Here is a 23141-nt window from a genome sequence, read left to right on the forward strand (position 1 = left end):
GTGTTGTTGGAAGCAGGCATGACAGGGAGGTATTTGGTGTGGGTGTGTGTGTCTGTGTGTGTGTGTGTGTGTGTGTGTGTGAGAGAGAGAGAACATTTGTACATCTATGTATGTGTTTGTGTGCGTGTGTTTATATGTAGATGCACTTGCCTGCATATGAATGTTTGTGTGGATGTGTGTGTAGGAGGGCATTTGTACATCTTTGTATGTGTTTGTGGGGGCACCCGACAATATATGTGAATGTTTGTGCGAGTATGTGCGTGTACGTGTGTTTGTGTGTGTGTAAGAACCTTTGTACATCTGTGTATGTGTTTGTGTGTGTCTGAACCCATACACTGTACATTCAGGTAATGGGAATGTGAGAAATCAGTACTAGAGGTAAAGCATTTCATAGCCTTCCTGGTGCTTTTCCTGCAACATGCATCTTTTTCAGATAATAAATGACTGGACATCAGGACCGGGCTGCTGGGCGAAGAGTCAAATCCGGACCATTAATCAGCAGCATTAAAGCTGCAATCCTGAGTTGATTAAATTTTACTTTACACACGCAGTTTGTTCAAACTTAATAGAAATTGGTATGGGTACAATCAATTGTTGATAAGCATGTAAACAATGGCCATCCTGTTTCATCTTCGCTGATACTGTAACCAAAACAAAAACAAGCAAATTGTCTTTTTCACAATTTCATCAACTAGACTATATTTCTGCTTACTTATTTCTGCTGTTAGATCTTAGTTTCACTACTAATATGTGATCTTGTTTTCAACCTACAGCAGGGGTTCTTAAACTTTTCCCTCTCATTATCCAAAATGACTAAATTTAGCCTTGCCCTGCGACTCATGCTCATTAAAACATATCAATACTTTTGTCCACATTCACACAGCCACATTTTAGGTCCTGACCCATTGTTTAAGAAACACTGCCCTCAAGTGAAGTAGGCCGGCTGTGCTGTTGATCTAGGACTGTGGCTTTAACTGCAGTAGATTAGGTTGAATGGGGTCAGTAACCCTTTGGGAGATATTAGCTACAGGCAGGTTAACCCACACAGTGACTGATCAGAGAGACGGAGAGAGAGAAGCCGATGAAAGGGAGCGCTGTCCAATTTTATCCCGGGAGAAAACCTACACTTCTCTGCTGTTTATCTTCAGAGCTGGGTTGGGCACCAGAGGAAATTAGATATTTTTAACTGACCTGTCCTTGTAGGCATTACCAGAGGAAGAAAGAGAATCTGGCTGGAAAGTGAAAACTGTGTCATTAAGCAAAGGTTAAACATTGGCCACTCACTGAGCCTTACATTTTGATGATGTTTTATGTGCAAGCTAACATTCATTGTCCTCCTAGCAACATGACATGAATTACTGAAATATCTTAATGAATGATACGTGAACGCATTCCCACACTGACTCATTATTAATAGTCCATCATTGTACAGCAGTGCAATCCCTGAGAGCGAGTCATTTATTCTGTACTATCACAGTCTTTATCTTGTCCAGGCAGTTGTTGTTGTTCCCAGTCAAATATGTCTTCTTAGTCAACTTGCCCAGTGGAATAATAAAAAAACAAAATATCCCCATGGTGATTACTAAGGGAAAGCCTTTATCAACCCAAAGGTCAGATATTGGCTGCCAGTTGACTTATTGAAGTTGAAGATGTATTGTGTACAGCTTGTTCAGACATTTTGCTACTATGGGAACGAGATACAAACTGTGTGAGTCAGTGGGTCAGATGCTAAGTCAGTCCTTAGAGAGAGAGGATCATTATCATTATAGCTTCCTGGTGAGGATAACTTCAGAGACAAACAGAACAGTCATAGATAGGCGAGGTTACAGTCATACTCAGCTATGCACGATACGCATTTCTGGACCAGGTTGCATGGTAAATGTCCGTGTTGAGTGAGAAGGACTTGGCCTTCTCAGACAGAACGCCTTAGAGAATAACGCAATAATAAAAATCCTTGAGGTAATTATTAAAGGCAAGCCTATGTCAAACCAAAGGTTAGATAGATTGGCTGCTGGGTGATTTTAGCTGTTGGCCACCTGAACAGCTGCCAGGCAGCTCTGGCTGCTGGAGTAACAAGACCAGCATCCAGGATTCACCCTCTCCTCCATCTCCTCATCTTACTCACCGCTTTCTATTTCCTCTGGACAGTGGTGAGAGTGTTGAGAGACGGGGTGAATAAGTGAAAAAGTGTTTGTGTGCATGTAATGTCAGCGTCTGTGCGCATGATTGTCTGCGTCTGTGCATGTATTCAAATGCATATTTATGGGAGCGCATGCGTGTGTGTGTTTGGATATGTGTGTATGTGGATCTATGACTCATCCTTATTCATCAGGAGTTCTTCACTTTCACTGTCTAGCGCCTTTCAAGGCATGTCAACAGATATACAGTCCTCTGCGGACCTGTCTGTCTCTTAACAGGACTGACGCTCTGCCATGTTGAATTCGAAACATGCACACACATCATCTCACCCAGAGCTCAGAGGTCGTAGGTGGTTTCATATTCCCAGGCCTTTTATAGTAGCTTCCCAGGCCACAGGCTCCAGACTTTAGCTCCCTGATTCCTGTAGTGCCTCTGTCCATCAACTCACCCAAGGGCTTCAGAAAAGCACCAGTCCTCATACACCTGGGATATCCCAGCAACTGCTCCATCTCCACTGGCCCTCCAATGCACAAGGCCACAGAGCTCGGGCCGATGCTTTTACTTCTGAGAAATTGGCACTCCTTTTATTAGCATTTATTAGCAATGCTAGTCAGTGGGAGAGTGAAACCATTTCTCTCATCGTTGCATAAGAAAGGGAGCTTGATTAGTGATGAATAGGTTGTGTATCTAAAGGTTCTGAACCCTCAAGCTTACCTTATATTGCAAAGACAACGAACAAGCTTTAACAACATAATGCTGCCAATAACGTTTGACATCAATTACTACTTAATATTCTGGGGACCCATTCTCATCTTTCTGCAACCCACCATTTGGTCCCACTCCAACCTTTGAAAAACAATGTACTGCATTCCCCAGCACTCCACCACAGCTCTGCAGCCAAGAGTTTCATGAGAAATACAGTGAATACCAGTCAGGACAGTCGGACTCCACCTCCACCACCCCCATTTTCTTTGTACCTCCACAGTTAAATCCTACTCATCCATCCCAACTCACCCCAGTATTTAGAGGAGTTTGTTTTCTCACTCTCTCTGACATGCTGTGGGATTTTATTATGATTCCGTGGTGTATATCTGACAAGCCATCGGTCTATTATGATTCTGCGTGTGTATATATGTGAGTAATTCCTCTCCCTGTGTAGTTTGTCCCAGAGGAAGCTCTCTCTCTGACATGAGGAGATTAATGTAATTATCATGTTGATGAGGGCTGAGCTGCTAGAATCTGATGTTTGTTTTTCTATGTAAATCCCTTCAAACATGCCAATGTGTGAGCAGTTAAAGAAACATGCTTTTATCTTCTCCAATAAGGCCAAGGCCTTGGCCTACAAACTACAACAGTGGGTCTTAAACCATGGGTTGGGACCCCAGTTGGGCCGCAGGACTGTTTCTGGTGGGTCTCCACATGACAAAAGTGTTGGTATGTTTTAATGACCCTGGGCCACATGGTGACAGTGAATTTACTCAGTTGAGGTCCCAGTCTGAAAAAGTTCATGAACCCGTGCTGTACAATGATGTCGACTGCAGAATGAGATTTTTCTCTTACCGCAGCCAGTGACTTTTCTTTCTATAATGTTTTCATTACTTCTTTAGTAGATAGTATACAGCTGAGAGTAGAGAGGAGAGGGCTTTTAGCAAAGGTTGTTTGTCATTCACAGCCCACAGTGTTGTGAATACATCATACACACCCATCTTTTTCTTTTCAGTCTAGGTCAACCAGGTTCAAATGCCTCCTTTGAGGTTTATGGTGTTACTGCTTTATTTGAGATAGAAGAGATTCAAGAAAGATAGTAGAGAGTGATCACATGACAAAAGTTTTTGTGGGATTCAAACCTACAACATTGTGGGCACTCAATAAAATGATGTTTTTGTGAACTTTAATGCATTCAGTTTGCAGTTAAAGCAACTTTCCTTTTTGAAATGCTAATCAGATATACCCCACCTGGAACTCAACTGAACTGAAATAAAATTCAGTCTTTTGCATGATTATGTAGTTATTTATGTTGTAGGCTGGCCGGTAGCAACACAAGGCCACTACTTCTGTAACCTCGTTAACAATAATACAAAGAGAAACTGCAGCGCTGGCCTCTGTTAAGCTAGATTGGTCACTGCAGGGTAATTTAACTCTCTTTTTTCACCCATTATATTTCTGTTAACATGGTTCATTTTATTGGCAGACTCCTTAAGGAACCACTCACTGTAAATATTTCAACACCTACAGGCAGGGCCAGCTCAGTTCATCAAACCCCTTCATTCACGCAATGTTGTAGTCAGGATTGTGTCCGTGTGTGTGTGTGTGTGTCTGGTGTGTGTGCTGAACATTTTGTGGATGTACAGTATGTGAGGGAGCAGAGCTAGGCCCTGTCCTTCCATGGGAAATCTGCAGTGGTGTAATGCTGGCCTCATCTTTGGACACCTTAGTTTCCTCCTCAACCTGTCTGACACAGCTGTTCAGAGGCCTGTCCATATGAAGTGTGTGTATGTGTGTGTCTCTGTGTGCATCTGTGCATCTGTGTGTCTGTCTGTCTTTCTGTCTGAGCACACTTGTTACCATGTAAATATCCTTAAACATGTATTTATGTGTGTGTGCGTGTCACAGCTTAGTGTTTGTTCCTTGTCACCTAGCACAGAGTTAAAAATATAACTTTCCATAGACATGTACCTCAAACCAGAGGAACTCTTTGTTTTTATTTCCAAAGCTTTAGCTTTATCCCACATAAGACATACAGCGGCAGCCATTCTAAAAGTCTCTCGTCATCTATGCTGCGTCTGTCCTCTACTAGTACTGCAGCGGCCTCTGCAGCTTCTTCTGTTTAATATGTTGTGAAGTCAAAACCTCTCTGAAACAACTGGTTGCCAGACCATTGTCAAGCCTTCTGACTTTTGTAGAGAACAAGAGAACAGAACAGAAAGAGGTCGGAACACCACTGTAGCTGTAGTTCACTAATGCATGCATTGCATGCAGTGAAAAGTAGGACTTTTACAGTAGATACATCTATATAATGCACACAGTGCTGCTGGCGCACTGTGAAACAGTGTCTCCATACAACCTTACCAATATTGTACCAGTCGATGAGTGAAGGCAGCTGTATTGTGGTGATATGTTTTGTAGATTTTTCTGAATATTTGGGCCTCAGTTTCATTACACAATATACCATATTGTGGTCAGGGGGTTACTGTATAGGGTTAACCCATGCTGCATTTGTTCTTTAGCTGGGGAGCCTGTGGTTTCATTATAGTAAACCAAACCTCTCTGTAGTGAAGTGCTACACTGTACTGTACATTGCATTGTCAAACCAGTGGAGACATCCATTGCATTCATGTTGTCTGAGTTAGGCTGCAGTCAGCCCACAGCCGCTGGATGGGCTGTAGTTTAGTGGCACTCTAGTTGTGGTCATGGTGTGGGTGACTGAGGTCTCCTCTTGTCCTAGTCAGCCTGTGATCAAGAACATACCACTTTTTTTTACACACATATGCGCAGTATCTGTGCGTGTTCGTGTATTTGTGTTTGTCTATCTGATGAACATGTGTGTATAAGTACAGTGTGTATGTGCGTACAGCATGTCACAATAGCTTCCCACTGTCCTATCCTTACAGAAGCCCGGGGCAGGCTTTTGTTTTTTGCTTTTTGAGACCGGGACGAGGTCTCTGTCCTTCCGAGGGTCCTCGACCACTGACGCCCTCATCCCCCCACCGTGCGGTTTCCCAACCTCTCTCCTCTCAGACAGTACTCCTTTTGTCAGCTCCCTTCATTTGGTACAAACACTTGCCGCGTCTGCGTCTCCTGGAACCCTCGAGGCCCTGGATGTCTAAGATGCCTCGGTAGAAACCAGAGGGAGAACTATGGGACAATGTTAGTCAAGCATAAACCTCTTAACGTCTCCTCTGTCGACCGCGGACCCACACAATGCCTTCTCTCTGTACCTTCTTCCAGCACCCAAACCGCTTCTTAGACTTGCAAATCTGGGCTTTGATGTTGCGCTGCCTTGCTTCTTTTGTCGGAGAGAGGGAGCCAAGGAGGAGAGAAGCGTTGCAGACAGCTGTTAAAGCCACCATAATTCCTTCATGTTACATGGGTTAGCCCTCACTGCACTGGCAAGGATGCTATTCTCTCTCTGTTCTCTCTTTCACTCATTTGCGCTGTCTCTTTTTTTCTCTCACTGCATTTCATCTCGGTCTACCTCTCTCTCTCTCTCTCTCTCTTTCCCTCTCTCTCATAATCATTCGCTCTAGAGGACAAAGTAATTCATATCCTTTTGTTTTGTTGTCTGTGTGCAAACCTGTTTCTCATTTGTTAGGTGGCTGGCTAGCTCCCTGCATGTCCCAAAGTCATTGCACCAGACAAGACAGACCTCTGTTCCACATCCCTCTCCCTTCTCTTCTGCCCAGATAACAATACAGAAGACGGGACGGCACACGCAGAGGCCTCTTTTCCACAGTAGGGTTAAATGGGGCTTGTCAGACTACTCCAAAATGTTTAGAATATAAAATTGACAGCACTTATAAACTTAAGCTCAGCTGAAAAATTGTTTAGCAACAAGATGTAGATGTAAAGCTTGCTTAGAGTGAAATTACAGTAAGTGATTATTAACTATCGGGGACCTGGCTCGCCCTATTTGGCCCCGTAGTGGAAACTACTGTGGAAAGCTATTGTTGTGGTTTATACCTCTTCTCTATGTTTTCAATCTGCTATTATAGTCTGAGCGAAGAGGAATGAAGGAATGATAGTAATGGGTAGACGACCACTGCGGCTTTGTCTGCCGGTCCACACAGGGTCCAGGAACGCTGATTACATCCTCGCCGCGGACAGACACTTAATTTGTGTTATGTGCACCCAAGCACATTCCTGCTAGAGGACAATAGACGGGTAGCGGTTACAGTGGCAGGAATGACTCCCTCTGTCTGCGAGAGGACAGGGGTTGGAGGATGGTTGTGTGTTGTGTGTGTGTGTGTGTGTGTGTGTGTGTGTGTGAGAGAGAGATTTTTGCCTATCTACTATATGTCTGCTTCTGTCCATCTGTGTGTGCTGACACCCACATTATCAAAGCAGACATTTGATAGTTTGCCATGCAAGTGAGGTAATGCCTCTCTGTTTACCAGGAAGTTAATAGTCATTGTTTTGGTTATGACTGACTGACGGTGTGCCGTCTTTTACAGGAAACTTCGTTGCTAATGAATTTCTCCTGGGACGGGATTAAGCAATGGGCCAGGCAGCAGACATGACATCGTACCCATGATGGTGTTCGCTTGGTTGATTGACTCACTGAATATAACTTACAGTTTGGGCGGGTGGTGGTGGAGATTCTCAGAAGTTCACACCATTTCTGAATGTGTCAGACCCATGTTTGGGTTCTGCGTCTAGTTTCCACAGCAACAGGCAAATCTGCAGGGGCGACGGCGTTTCAAAAACAGGATATTGGTGCATGAGCATCGGATAGGCATGTCAATGATTGGAGTTGATTTCAGTTAATGCATTACTGATCTTGTGATAAGGTCATACATGGTCTCAGCGTGGTCTGTGTGTCTCAAGTTTGGTAGGATTTTAACGTCATCATTTTGACCCTTTGATATTTGGTTCAGTAGACAGGTGTTCCTTGTTATATCTAGGTTAGTCACGATTTGAGCAATGTCTTTGCTTTGGAAAACATATCAAGTCAAAGTGTCATTATGTGCTCAACATTCAACAATACCTGTAGGCTGTGAACTATGTAAGCAGACCGGATCATGGCAGGTCCAGTCAGCCCAGTGGAAATATCACTGTCCCATAGTCACGATTGTGCCCTTTGATATTGAAAACGGCACACCATACCAAACTAAATGTAACATCAACAGTCGTCATCACTGTGTCTGACCACGACAAGGCGAGTAAGTCCTGTGACGATGTGGTTCTACAGTCAGACTGCGCACGATGGGCTGAAGAAGAATGAAGTGGTTTCAGTTTGTGATGTTATAGGGCAGGAATAGACAATCAACCCCATGTCAAATCAATAACTTTGTTCATCTCCACAGAATTGAGATGAATCATCTGTTGCTTAGTTTTATCAGTGTATTTGGTCAAACATGTCACTGTTAACAATCATGATGATACAAGGCTGGGATGTACTGTAGAACCCAAAGCCATATCAATAACCTTTAGTCAGGTCACATCCAAAGAACTGGGATGAATCATTGTAATCTGGTTACATCAATGACTGGAAACTTGCTGGGCTAAACAGTCAGACTCATTGACATGTCAATATCTTTGGTCAAATTGCATCCAAAGAATTTGGATGAAGGATTGTATTTGCCCTTTGGCCAAAGCTGTTATTGGAAGAGCTTTGATGATATGACCTTGGTCAAATCTTGGTCACTGTCAATGAAACAGATAACAGACAATATACAATGCTTTGCAGTCTTTGTGTGGTTACATCCAATAACTCAGAGTCATCATATCGATCATATCAAAACTGTTTAATAATCCCTAAGCAGATCCTTCTGGTAGTGTAGCTGGAGCCCAGTAATGTGCTGGAAGCTAGCTGCCCGACATGAGCCAGATAATCACAATCTGTCCCTAGGGATTTAACAGAAAGTTGGAGAAATAGTTTGGAGATTTATGTTTCATGTTTCTCTCACACCAAATGTACAACTTTGGGAAATGATCACGATATGACAGATGGGTTTCTAGTTGGTTTTGGACAAATTATTTTGGCCAGTGCCAGTTGCTGAGGGTGAGTGTAGGAGTTCTTGATAAGTGATACTGATTAATTGGGTAAAAGTCATTTCTATACATATTTTGTTACAGAGTGATGACTGTTTAATTTGTTGTGAATTTTATTTCTCTGTCAAGAAACTACTAGATTAATAGAATCGCATTTCACATAGTTGATATCAGATTATTAAGCTCGCCATTAAGTCTGGCTAGTGATCTCTGATAATTAAGCTTGTAGAAGTAGCACAATGAACAGATTTAGGCATATAGGAATAGGAATATTACCTTGCTGCCTACAGTATACACAATTATGCAGTTCTGTGCAAAATCATAAAATCCATATAGGGTAAAATCTTCTCAGGTGTGGGTTGTTTGCTCATAGCCTTTCTCTTTTTGGGAGTGTTTGGTATAAATAAGCTTGACATCCCCTACTCCAGGTTAGACTCTGCCTCAGGGTTAAACACAGAGACTAAAGAGAGGACAGTGTGATGTATGAAATGTTGCCTCAGATCCAACATTTTCCTCTGAAGTTGAACGTTGTTAGTGTAAGGCGAGGCTTAATCCACGTGCGTCAAACCACCACATGTGGCCCACTGGGCTTTCTCAGTGTCACAGCAGTTGGATAAGTCACTAAGAAGCAAAACAGCTTCTTATTTTTCATTCTTGTTGTCCTACGTGTCCAGTTCATCTGTGTCACTGCTGTTTTCTTTTTTTTTTTTTTTCCACTGCTTGACTCAGACCAGTGATGAATTAAAACAAAAGCGGCAGTCGCCATTTGAAGTTTGAGGGGAGACGTTATTATGACTTATCCCTTAAAGGTCAAGTTGAGCCACAGGCGTGATAAAGTGGACTGAGAGAGAGGGAGCAGAAGGGTTAAAGAGGAGGGAACTGTTGAAATAACAAACCGGTCTTCACAGATGGTGCTGAGGTACAGCAGAAATCTCCAGTGGGTCCACACCACAAGATTTTGACCATAATTAACACCAAGCCGGTCCCACTCAAAAAAGAGCAGACTGAGGCTTACTCTTAAGTACTTATGGCGGGGTTTTAAGGTGAATGCACACAAAAAGATTTTGACCTCGTTCAACACCAAGCCACTGAAATACAGTTTTCCTCTAAGGCTCTTTCAAGCACTGTGATCTTAACAACTTGTCTGGGATTGTAATGTTGGTGTTGAACTGGCTCAGGAGATCGTGTAGTGGTTCTCCACCCTTAGAGTTCTAACCTTCACCACCTGGCTGTTTACACCACTTTGCCACTTTCCCCGTGAGCAAGTCCACCGAGGAGGAGATCTGAGAAATTATGTCATTTCCACTCGGCCGAGAGGGAAGGGGGGGGGTGATCTTGAAGAAAGTGAATTCAGGCTTTGATTAAGCGTGTTATTGTAATGAAATCTGTCTTCAAACAGTGAGGCAGGGCTGAAGTGGAGAGAAACAGAGAAGGTCTTGACCAGGGTCCCCCCGTGCTCTTTGACCCCGGGGGTAATTTGTTTTTCTTTTAACAGATTGGCTAAATGTTCGGCACATTGAAGCGACGAGCCAAAGTGTAAATCTTCAAAAACGCTGTTCAGTGTTTCAATCTGGTTGCTACTCCTCTGGGAGAGCGTTCAACCCCTCCACCCCCCACCCCCTTGTCTCCTCTGTCTCTCACACACACACACGCTCTCTCTCTCTCTCCCTCTCTCTCGTCTCCGTCTGGCTCCTCCATGTTTGAAGTTGTGTTGGCAGCGAGGCTGACGCAGAGAGTTCACTCAGGTGGAGGGTCGGTCTCGCTGCCTCGGGAGGGGAGAAAGCTTCAGATCTCCCTACATATTTATGATTCTGCTCCCGTATTGTGACCATAATCCCATGACAACGCTCACATTGTTTGACAAACAAATTTCCTCGTCATGTAGAGCTCAGCGTCCTGCAGTGAGAAGTGGATAGATAGTCTGTGAATGACCTCACTGTAGCACAGATGTGCTGTTTGCACGGATGGGCATTTGTCCAGCCTACCTGCCTTTTGTCATAGTACATTTTTAAGACTACTTTCATGGTTTTCATGCTTATTTGGGTGGGAGAGAGGGACCTGTAGCAAAGGCTGAAGCCATGATGGTATGCACCTTATAACAACCAAAGAGTAGTATTTTTGAAAACCAGGCCAGTGTATTACAAACCGCGACTGGATTAATTGAGATAACAGCTAAATTACACCTTTGGACTAGATCCCCAAAACCACAAATTACATCATGGACTGTGTCTGCATGTACAGATCTAGCTATCTTAGAAGACTTTTCATGTATTTGCTGCACTGCTGCTGCATTGTCGCCCCACCCTGCAAGGAACTGTAACAATGGCCACCGCTGTACAGTTGTTTGTATGTCAAACGATAGAGCAGCGTTTGCTCAATGCTTTCCTCCTGAGTCTCTGTGTCTAACCCCAACCACACACATTGATCTGCTCCGCTCTGGAGTGATGGATATGAGGCTGAAACGGTTGAGAGCCAAACTATCTGCCTCTTATTTAGACGTGTGGAGAACAGGGCCTGCCACATCCAACCACACACACACACACGCAACCATAATGAGCTTCCACATCAGCTGTTTTCCACCAGCCAGTTTATTGTGTGCGACCTTCCATCTCTACTTCCAACAGCAGCAGGCCTGTTCAGCACCAGTAAACAGGAACTTTGTTGTTCTTCTCTCCCCTACCAAAATCTTCTAAACAAAGACTCTTGTTGTTTACTTGCCTTTTGCTCTGGGATAAATAAAGGGCAAGGAGACTAACCTCTGATGTCTGGTCTCTTCTGTGTGTGTGTGTGTGTGTGTGTGTGTGTGTGTGTGTGTGTGTGTGTGTGTGTGTGGATGTGTGTGTCCTACCCTGTCACGTCCCATCCTGCAGCTGCTGCACATCTGCATCGAGGGCTGGGGGAACTGGCGCTGGTCAGAGGCCTTCAGTGTGGACAACGTGGGGACTCTGCTGAGGACCATCCAGTACAAAGGACGCACCGCCTCGCTCATCATCAAGGTGGTGCAGCTCAACGGAGTCCAGAAACAGGTGCAGTAGTTTTTATTCAGGTTTTCATAGTAAATACAATCACAGAAAAAATGTCTTAATCATGCACATTAGGAAAATAGGCAAAAAAGGGGGAAAAAACAACAGTAACACTTTGCTTGAAAGACCATTAGAAACATAGATGAAGTCGTCTTAGCATATCATTCATCGGATAAACGTCATTAGACAAACAGCAGAAAATTACATTAAATTTGATGTAATAATCTGTGACATTGTTATATAAATATATCTCCTTTTTGCTACTCTTTATCGCTGAGTGATATAGCACAATAGTGATTCAACCTAATCCCAGTTCATGAAAGCTTTTACATTTGCTGTTCTAAATACTCAGTGTCTGGTAGGTCTTTCCTGGGAAAAATCCGCTGGCACACAGAAAATGATGTGTTTTACATTTCCAGCAGCAGTAAGTTTGTTTGGAATCAATAGAAGAAGAACTGGGTAGTTAGCAGTGATAGCCACCATGGCTGAACAGACAAAGAAAAGAGCGCCACCTACAGAAACTCAAACTGTATCAACAGAAATAAGGAAAAAGACTTCACAGTACTGGACACACTGTTTGATTGACAGGTGATCTCTGGGAAGTGCAGTGCAGAAACACCACAGCAATGAGCGCTTAGTAACAAAACTGGAGACAAAATCCAAAATACAGGAATCTAGCAGATTATCACTTTAAATCATGTCATTAATAATGCCCTTGCCCCATAAAGCATTCAACCCCCTACATGTTTTGCACATTGTGTTTATTATATGGTGCTCTGTTTCCAATAATAATCATGCACTCACAATGTGTGTATAGTGCGCTTATGATGCTTTATTATGCCTTATGAGCGGCTCTTCAAATAAAGTGTTACCTAGACAACATTAAAAAATAAAGCACATAAACAGCCTCAGCCTGCACAATAGGTTCCCTCCCCTTCCCATTGACTTTTAGCACCAATATGGGGTGAAGGTGGTGCTGCCAGAGTTCATTGTGGATTTAGTGATATTTGAAGTGAAGTGGGAGTGAAGAGAGCAAACTTTATCCACAGTCATGCGCTGATGCATAATGCAGGGATATCACTGAAGTCTCATAACAAAAGACCTCAAGGAGTTGAAAGCATGCCTGTTCTGACCGCTGTGTCATCTGTCACTTTGGAGACCTTGTCTTTACCCGAGCTCATGTCAGCTTGAGCACTTTTCAATCTCTGCTCTTCGGTGCTATATATATGTTATGATATAGCTACTCATCTAACAACAGATTCTGTTCTGTTCTGCTTTGTCTTCTGTTTCATAGCACTAAAACAAAAGCTCATGACCCTGAAGCCATCCAAAAAATAATTTGCCCCTCTCTCCGCAAAGAAGAACACAGGAAATGTGTTGTCCTCGAGCACGAATGATCTGTATTAACGAACAACGTTACATAAACCAGCCACGTTTCCCTCTTTACACCACTGGAAAGAATTGTGGTGAATCATGTTTGAATTTTCCCACAAATACAACGCAGAGCCGCTTTATTCCTGAAAACACAGAGATGCCATTGGATTAGTGCGGTGACACTTTGTTATGTAAACAATGTCAAGTGTCACACACGTCTCCCCGTCCTCCTCCAGACAAAACAGACTCGGCCTCTCGCATTCCTTCCCCCCGTCTGTCCCAGACTCTGCTTACATCTTGTTCCCATTGGGTCCAATGATAGGGTATGAGCGTTGGTCACATCCAATTCACAACACAAAGCCTCAGACTGGGACAGCGGCTTCCACTACAGGGGAAGTTGGCTCGCGCCTGCGTGAGCATACCTCATCTTGTTGTGTTTTTGGGGCGGGGGGGTTTATCCTCTGGATGTCACACACTACTGTACTCTCCCTCTCTGTCTAGCTATCTTCTTGTCTTTTATTATGATGGCCTGTTTATTGTGCATGTTGGTGCCTTATGTTGACTGCTGCTGAAAAATCCCCCTCGTATAAATATACATTCTCATGCCGTCTGCACACACACGCATACTCACACACACACTCCACACTGATCGCACATTAATGCCTCTGTCTGATGGCTGAGGCAGCACTGGAGGAGATGGCTGCCTATGCAATCACCTATACAGATGTAGAGGAGATGTTTTTATGACTAGTATTGGCTTCATTTTTGTTGTTACTGTTCTCATCTCATATTCCTCTTTCTTTCTCTACTTCTTATAAGCTTCTACTTTCTCCTTCTCTTTCTCTCCGACAGTCTCTGTTTTTCTCTCGTTCTCTCGCCCTCTTTCTTTTTGTATACATTTGTGTGTCAGCGCGTAAAGGAAGAGAGGAAGACGGACAGCGAGGGAAAGAAAGTGTGTATCGGAGTTGCCTGTGTACATTAACGCTAGCAGCTGACGTGAGTGTGAGCTCGTGGATGGATATAAAGAAATGATTGATGAGTAGGAGAGGCTTCGCTCATTAGGGGCCAAGATCTCTCTCCCCAAGATCATTATCAGTGCCACGACCTGTGGAACACACACACACACACATACTTACACACACACACACACTCAGAGGGTGGTGGAAACAATCAATTCTGAGCTCAATTAGATGTGTCAGCCCCAGATGAGGGTTCCCTGGTGGCTGTGGCTTGGCTGTGTGTGTGTGTGTGTGTGTGCGTATGTGGGTGTGCGCATGCATGCTCATATACCCATGTGTGTTCATACACGCATATTTTGTGTGTGTGCGTGCAATACACAATAGAAAAAGGATGGAAAAGCCATCTGACTGCCAGAACACTGGTCTGTGTGTGTGTGTGTGTATGTGTGCGTGTGTGTGCAGTGATAGACAGTGACCTTAGAAAACCATCAGGCAATAAGGAAGCAGTCAGGCTTTATAGAGCAGGCCTTTGATAAGAGCAGAGACAGCAGTAGGGAAGCTACAGAGTCAACAGGCCCTGGGACTCATTTAGAGTAGCGGGGAAAGTTGAGCCTACAGTTGTAGAGATTCAAAATACTTTAAGATTTGATGCATTTTCCAGCACCGCCGGCCTTTTAGTGTGGAAGATCAGAGGGAGGATGACGTTCCTCATCATAGTTCAAAATTGCCCTTTCCTAACACTCACTTTAAAGATTCTGGGATTGTAGGACAGTAGGGTTTTATCATAAACATATTTATGAAATTAGTTGCAATGACATGTTCAGATGTAACCACAAAATGCCACTATTACCTTGTCGAACATTAACCCCACTAATCACACGTATAAAAAACAACTTTTGCTTGGTGTTGAAATCTTGTATCCACAGCTGCTGTAGCTGAAACTTAATCCTAAAGGTCCTAATCACACTGCAATATGTCCTCTTGGATTAAGGTAGTTTCTTGGTTTTGCAATTCTAGACCCTGCTTTTTCCTACGTTTGAGGCTCTGTGTGCATTGCCTCCTACACAGGATGAACCCAGATCAGCATACGGTAATATTGCCTCAAAGCTTTAGAATATTGCTTCTAACTATACCCTTTCTCCCCTTTAACATCCTCTTCCAGATAATCATCTGTGGGCGGCAGGTGATGTGCAGCTACCTGGCCCAGGACATTGAGCTGCGGGTGGTGCAGCACTACGTGGGGCCGGACGGTCAGACGGTGGTCAGGGAGCACTGCGACTGCCTGGAAGCCGGGGCCAAGCTGCCCTCCTACGTCCTGGAGGACGCCGAGATGACGGAGCTGTGCGTGAGGGGCCGTGGAGACGAGGACTGGTCCCAGGATGTCCAGCTGGAGAGGAGGGACAAGGGCAGCAGCAGCTCTGTGGTACAGGTGTGGTAACACGCTTGGACTGGGACTGAAGCTGGGGACACACTACATGACTTTTAGTCCGATTGTAGTTCTGCATTGTAGTAGCACGAGAGTTTATGTTTTTGCCAGATTCGGGGTTGCATGGCGTTACAACTCAGGTAGTGTGTGTTCTCCAAATCCAACTCGTCAAATGAGTGCGCCTCTGCAAAGCAAGACCAAAAAGATCTGCAAATGCCTTTTGCTAAGTGTCTAATGTCCTGTGCTGTTGCGTAGTGAGCCCTAGCCTTCAGTCTATTACCAAACTCATACATGGGCAAGACAGGCAGACAGAAAGACACACTCTTGCAGACAACAGTAGCAGCTCTATGGTGCATGCTACGCTACTACATTGTCCAACTATCTCCACAATGCAAGCTCTTTGGTGGGCTGGACTGACAAACACAGATAGACACACACATTGCGCACACTACCACTTCCAGCAGCCACCACACACACACACAGTGTCTATGTTTGAAGCTGGTGACTGGACCACCAACTGTGACCGGATCCTCTTTCCTCTCCCTAGTCTCTTGGGTGGCCGCAGTGGCAAAGCCTCCATGCTGCTACTAGATCTTCCCCTCAGATAGGCCTTCAAAGGCCTCCCAATCTCCAACCCATAACCCAGAGATGTTGAGAGGCAGAAAATACAGTTTATGCGCTCTCATAACAACGCTAACCATAGACAGGAAACACTAGCTGATATGTGGGCACAGGGACAGGCTTTGAAGGCACTTTCACACTGCTGGATGAGCGCCAGACTCTCACTCCTTCTCTTCACCCCTGCTGTTCTTGGTCTTGTTCTCTATCTTTCCATCTTTCTATCCCCCCCGCTCTCACTCTCTCTCTCTGTCTATTTCTTTATCTGTCCCTTGTCGTAAGCAGCTAGCCATCCTGCTGCTGCAGCTTCCGTGTGTGGGTCTGAACAACTCTGAATTCACTCCAACCTCCGCTGTTATCTCCTCTCCTTAAATCAGCCATTCATTACCCATATGGAGGGTTGGCTCCAAATGAGAGAGCTGCCTGGACTAGTAGCTGAGTCCTCAGATCTCTCTATCCTTGTCTGTGTCTCTCTATTTCGCTCTCGTCTCCCCCGTTTCGGTTCCCATCTCGCCCACACACTGTCTCATTCATCTGTCTCAAAGTCCGGTGTAGCTAACTCCTCTACACCATTTATCTGCTTCATCCTCCAGTGTCCAGCATGTCCACCACCTCTTCCACCCTCTCATTCTCTCACCCTATCTGTGTCTGTCTCTTTCCTCCTCTCTCTCAATCCTCCATATCAATCATCCATCTTAACTAATTCATCTTCCCTATCTCTCCCTCCCCCTCCCTACCTCTTATTTTCAACATCTTTTTCGCCCTCATTCTTCACTTCTGCTAAAGCACAGGAGGTCGTCGTGACCTCCTTATCCCAGTGGTGAGTGTTTTTGGTGGATCGGCCCTACAGAGTTTCTCCCAGTCTGATGTTTGCCAAAGTTTCACTCCCACATTCAAGAGAAATGTGCTGTTTTGCGAGGGCCAGCGCATTAAAACTGAATGTTCGCTGTGTCTCTTCGCTCCACTCTGCTGTCCCCACCAGTAAATGAAGTCCCCGGTCTGTCATAAACTAGACCACTTGTAACGTGCCTTGGCATCCCGAGGCTTTAACGAGGAGCGAGGGGTAAAGGGGACGAACACCAGTGACACATTAAGAGCATTCAGCCTTCAGAGGGCACATTCTCAGCCTTTAAATCTTGCTGAGATTTAACTGCCTTTAATAGCCTATTATCCGGCACTAACAGTTAAATTGTCAGTCGCCTTAGCTGTGACATTGCATTGGAGAAGCGAGGGCTTTTGGGAGACTTAACTTTTAACTACTGGAAGAAGCCAAGAAAGAGTTTTTTGGGGGACCAAACATGATAATGTGTTTCTGATGGAGGCTATAAACATCATGTCAGTAACTGAGAGGCAGCAAAGGAATTTTAGTCATTAGATATCCATATTTTGTTCATGTTACGCTCTAACCGCAAGAGAACACAAACAAGCTAACCTTGAGTGAGGCTGATCGAATCTTTTCCATGTTGACCCTTGGCAATATAGAGGTGTTCGGTAAAGTCATGTCAAGATATGATCGATATTGAAAAAATCACTTCACCTCCCAAGTATGGCTCATGTACAAGAGGTATCCTACCAGATAGCGTTTTAAATAATTTTGATTCCACATTGTTTGTCATAGGAATTTGAATTGGACAGTTCGATTGATGTGGTAAGAAGATCAATAACCGAAAGTGAAAGAAATAGAACACACACCCAAGGTGCTGGCCATCGGATGAAATGACATTTTTGGCTTATGCCTTGATCAGGGTAAAATCAATAACTGCCAGTTCTCTCCTTTCAGGTGCCTTGCTCCAGTGGTTCTTTGCTCTATGTGTGGTGTACGCTCATCACCATTGAACCTGATTCTCACATGCAACAGAGGGTGGTGAGTGCCTTGAACACACACACACACACACACACACACACACACACACATGTGCTTGCATCAGCATATGTAACTCAACATGGCAGTTCATCAAGTTTATTCAAGGTTTATTTCCACATTCTGACGTAAAGTTTGGATTTTGTTTGGAAATCTGTTGTTGTTAATTTTGGGTGTTGCAGTTGCACCACCAATCCTGAGATTAGCACCCACAGTGATTAAAATCAGTCTAGTATATAATTACATTACTGTATAATTATGCATAGGTTTCTCCGGCTTCCTCTAGGTAATGAGAGCAATATGTAATTGATTACCACCGCATACTGAAGCCTTACATTCCCATGCACACAAAGCTGTAAAGCTGCACTAGGCAAGATTTTGATAAAATACATTCATCTTATCAGTTTAAATCAACAATGGACAGCAACAGAGAAGAGCGTCCCATCCACACTGATGGGTATGATCAATGGCAGGAAATCTTCTCCACACACTGGAAGTGACAAATCAAAACTCAAGAGCAAAATTCAAACCGTCTGCTAAACAGCAGTGAGTAGCGTTCCGTCCAGAGAAAGCTGGACTCACCAATGTTAGATCTTTTGCCTCTCTCGTCCCTTTGGTATCCTTTGGTGTAAAGCATCACAAACTAGACAGGTTGTTAAGCATCAGTTTAAGCTGCGTGCAGTTTGCTGAAGTCACGTTACATGATTTCTGATTTTTGAAGCCCTTAAATCTCGCTACCGCTAGCTTTAAAATCCCAATTTATCTTGTTAGTGCAGAGTTGTTAGAATTCAATGATTAGTCCAAAATGAGAAGATAGAGACTTAATAAACAGGATTCACTGGCAGCAGCATTACTAAAGATACTAATCATTCTGAGATCTTAGTCATCATCATTATTTTCATCATTGTCTTCAACTAACCATCCTTACCCCATACAAGCAGGAGTGTATTTTATTTTATTTTTTTACAATATATGCCTCTCTTATGGTTGTTCTGTATGTGGCCCCTGTCTCAGGTGGTTTTCAGTCCACTGTTTGTGATGAGGAGCCACTTGCCAGATCCGGTCATCATCCACATAGAGAAGAGGAGTCTGGGACTGAGGGAGAGCCAGTTGATACACGGACAGGGCCACCAGGAGCCCCTGTTAAACACTGAGGCTGACCTCACTCACCACCTCACCTTCCAGGCCAGGTAGAAAAAAAATTCAAAACCCACATAATAATACTGTACTGGACCCATAATGCATCCAGTGTGGATGAGGCAAAAAAGTACATTGAAAAGTGTGTGTGCAGGAGCGTACGTGTGTGTGTGATTTCAGCTAATAAACCAGCAGCACACTATGGTTGTGGTGCTGAACGGACAGCGGCTCTCTGTCCCATCTATGAGACTGGGAGAACGTAGGGATTACTCGTCTTTACACTTACCTAACAACCAGCCCCAGACCTGGTCTCTGTCTAACATCACCTCATGCAGTCCGCTGTTAGTTATGACTGAATCATGGCCACTACGTTTCTGATGAGACATTGGGCATTGCACACAACCTGGACAGAGTAGGTGTGTTTTCTGTTTCAGTAAATGTGGTATTATGGGCCCATGTGTTCCAGCTATTGCTCCGATGACATTTAGGAATCTTGCTATGGAAAAGAAATCAACTTTGGTGATGTTGATTTCGTCTGCTGCTCATGGGAAATGGATATGTTGTTCCTGTCGCCATAGCATTGTCTTTAGTACCCCAGACAACGCAAGAGTGATTGTGACATCCCTGCTGTATATGCCCCCATCCGCTGAAAAGAGTCAGAGGCCAAGAGATGAAGGACACTAAAAATTTGGGCAACGCAGGGATGCCATGACTCCTCCTTGACCATAATTCCAAGTTGAGCCTTATTTCTTCCTGGAGAGAATTGCATGACTTGGCAACCTCTACCTGTTTTTCACCTCATCCTCTGACATCCTAAATAGAGTAATATGTGGATGAAACATTCTCTCTGGTCGTGTTCGACTCCTCCGTCTGTCCCTCCATATGAACAAGGCATCAGCCATGTAAGCGCAAAAAATAAGATACACTTTCACTAGGTGTTAAATACCGTTTCCAGTCTGGGTGAAATCAGCGGTTTTTGCTTTAGTAAATCAAACAGGAGTCATTGTAGTAATTTGAGTAATCTCCTCCTCCAGTTTTGCGCCTTACAGCTGACACGCCACAAAATCCGTATTGATTAGTTCAAAAGCGCAACATGTTTGTGCCCTATTGTCCATCATCGTTTACACATGCAAAACCCTTGTGTGGCATGTTGGTAAATCAGATTTGTCCCTTTTTATGCACGCAATTGCATCAGCGCCACCGCAAACCTTTAGCAAATATGGGGGTAAGAGTCTCTCCTCATAACTGAGGCAGAGCTTCAGAGTTAGACAAAAAAAAAAAAGAAATACAACTACCTATAACACAAACATACTGAGATACTCATGTTATGTTTCAAAAAAATGAGTATGGTGTTTGTTTTTCCATATAAATTTCCTCGCCCGTATTCACAACAGAAAACCGCACCAGCACACCACCCTACACCGTCATAGAGCGCCTCGCATCAGGCATGGCTTCCTTTTTCCAGCCTCGCAGTGTGTTTATGATGGAGATGGCTGCCGATCAGCAGGGTTGATTCACTGAAGTCCCCCTCATTGCACAATGCACTTCTCCCAGAGTCGTATTATGTCATCACCAACCAGCTCATACCGCTGCAAATGACAGAGTCTGACTCTCGTCTCCCATAATGGGCTTTTTATGCCTCCATTTAGCGAAGAGAGTGAGACACTTACTTAACATTCCCTCACACCACATTCTGATATCTGTGAGCCAACATGAAGACATGATCCAGGGGAATCCAGGCGCATTTCAGGGGAGCAGGAAGCCAGCTTGGCAGCTGCTCCCACACAGCTCCCATTCCAACATGTCAGGTTGGGCCATAATTACACCTCATTTAGATACGGGCCCTGACAGAGAGCAGGTTTTTGGCCCAGGTTGGTTATGTATCTGTCCATGTGTGTGTGTGGAGAGGTTTGTGCTTGTGTCTCTGAGTGTGTGTGCACATGTTTGCGTAGGTGGATGAGTAGTGTGTGTGTGTGCCCTCGTATCTGTGTGTGGTCTTTGTCTGTCATTGTCTTGGTTAGCCATGATTGCCCGTGCCAGTGTGAGTGTGACAGTCACCACTTCATCATGGGCAGAGTCTGTCACATACATCACTAGGCCTGGTATTCTGTCTCAGTGCGTCAGTCCGTGCCCACGCTCGGACATCTTGCCCATATCATCCAGCACAGAGAAAGCTCTTTATATTTTGTAACACAAGAAAATGAAAAAACAAAAACCAGCTTCCTTAATGTTTGATAAATCAGCCCAAAAAGTTTATCATAGCAGGTTCCATCAATTGTCAAGATGTTTGGTTGCATCAACATCTGCCATGCATCTATAATTCATCTTAACATTGTACTGTCCAATAACGTCCCTACCACATCTCTTGTTTCATGTCACGTACATGTAATTGGCAGATGCTTTGATCCAAAGTGTATTTCAGTAACACAAATGTTTATGTTTTAGTTTGGGTGGCCCCAGGGGAAATAAGTACCACATGTACATACAGTATCGTTGTCGTTCCTACTGTATTTGTTATCTGTACATCTGTAATCTGTGTTGTTTTATGTGAATCCCTGGAAGAAAGATCGCCACTTTGGTAGCAACTAGTGGTGATCTGAATAAACAGAGTAAACGTTGGGTGTAATTGACTCCCCCAGAGAGAATTTTTGCTGTAACTGTTTGGTGTTTAGATATCTGGTCACAAAGTTTGTTTTGATTTCAGCTGCCATAAAGGAACCACAGTGGCCATACAGTGACTGGGGATATATTTGGACTCTGTTGCTCTGTTCATGCGCTGAAAAAGAAAGCTCAAAAACAACTAAGTGTCTTGTCGTTCTGGATTTCAACCACAATGCTCCTTGTGTTTACGATCCGTCCCCTGCCTAAACCGCCTGTCACCACACAAACTTACATACCCCCTTCCCTCGTCCCCCCCTACTCACTCCATCCCTTCATCCCACTCTATCATCGCAATCCCCCCCCCTCCCATCCCACTATTCTAAATGTACCTTCACACACACACACACACACACACACACAACCCCAGAACTCCAGGACGGATCCAATCTTGAATGTTCGCTGGTCAACAGCTCGTCTTTCCTTCCTGTAATTACACATAGTTGTGGGCTTTAATGGACGAGGTAGAGAGCAGAGCTGCGGTCTGCGACACAACAGACAGTCAGACAAGTCTTAACCAGAACCGTTATGTCCTCCTCTCCTCGTATTGGCCGCCACATTAGAAGACACAGGGTTAGAATCAGAAGCCTCTTCCAGTTTCCCCCCTCAGGAACTGCTCTGGATGAAAAGCTTCCTGTCAACACGTTGTCCTTCTCCTCTGTCTTCCCCCAGATCCATAACCAATAGCCCCTGTGTTCCTTTTATAGCACAATGGGCTCTATTAATAAACTACTGCTCCGGGGTAAGGGGGCCGCTTTGCTTTAGCCAAGTGGAACTGGATGCTGCCCAGAGAAAGAGAGGAGGCTATTAGACTGTTTGGAGTTTTTTTTTTTTTTGTTGCAAAGCCATAATTGACCAGTGTCTGGGGCTGAGGTATCCAATAGGATTATTTACTGCTGCTTAGCTTTGTCTGTGATCTTTGTGAATTAGTGTTTGTAAGAGAAAACTGCATGTCAGAAAAAAACAAAAGGCAGAGTCAACCCTCTTTGGGATTTCAGAGGAAAGGCAAAGAGTTTAGTTCGGGGTCAGTTTAATTGTAGTGAACAGAACAATGGGAATAGTCAGTTACTGTCAGGAGATGTCTTGTTCTATATCGAAACAGAAATATGTTTGCATTGCCTCTGTCACAGAGCAAGTAAGTAAACCAGATTGGCTAATATGTCCTATAGAGCAGGGCTTCTCAACCATGTGCCCTTGTGACCCCAAGAGTTTTCATTCCAACCAATCACTGCATC

At 44.2% G+C, this 23141-nt stretch overlaps 1 protein-coding gene across 4 annotated transcripts in view; it reads left to right on the forward strand.

Annotated features, from left to right (window-relative positions):
* The window catches only part of vps13b (vacuolar protein sorting 13 homolog B), a 351965-nt gene that overhangs the window by 301479 nt on the left and 27345 nt on the right, over positions 1-23141 (forward strand). For all 4 annotated transcript variants that reach the window (XR_013506903.1, XM_078287161.1, XM_078287162.1 and 1 more), the window contains exons 47-50: positions 11721-11876; positions 15369-15635; positions 18031-18114; positions 19126-19301. Coding sequence is in view for 3 of the 4 variants with exons in the window: in XM_078287161.1 (XP_078143287.1) it covers positions 11721-11876; positions 15369-15635; positions 18031-18114; positions 19126-19301 (683 nt within the window). In the remaining variant the exon portion in view is untranslated. The remainder of the gene's footprint in view (positions 1-11720; positions 11877-15368; positions 15636-18030; positions 18115-19125; positions 19302-23141) is intronic.

Source organism: Centroberyx gerrardi, chromosome 12 (genome assembly GCF_048128805.1).
Source record: "Centroberyx gerrardi isolate f3 chromosome 12, fCenGer3.hap1.cur.20231027, whole genome shotgun sequence".
In the NCBI taxonomy this organism is placed as follows: Eukaryota; Metazoa; Chordata; class Actinopteri; order Beryciformes; family Berycidae; genus Centroberyx; species Centroberyx gerrardi.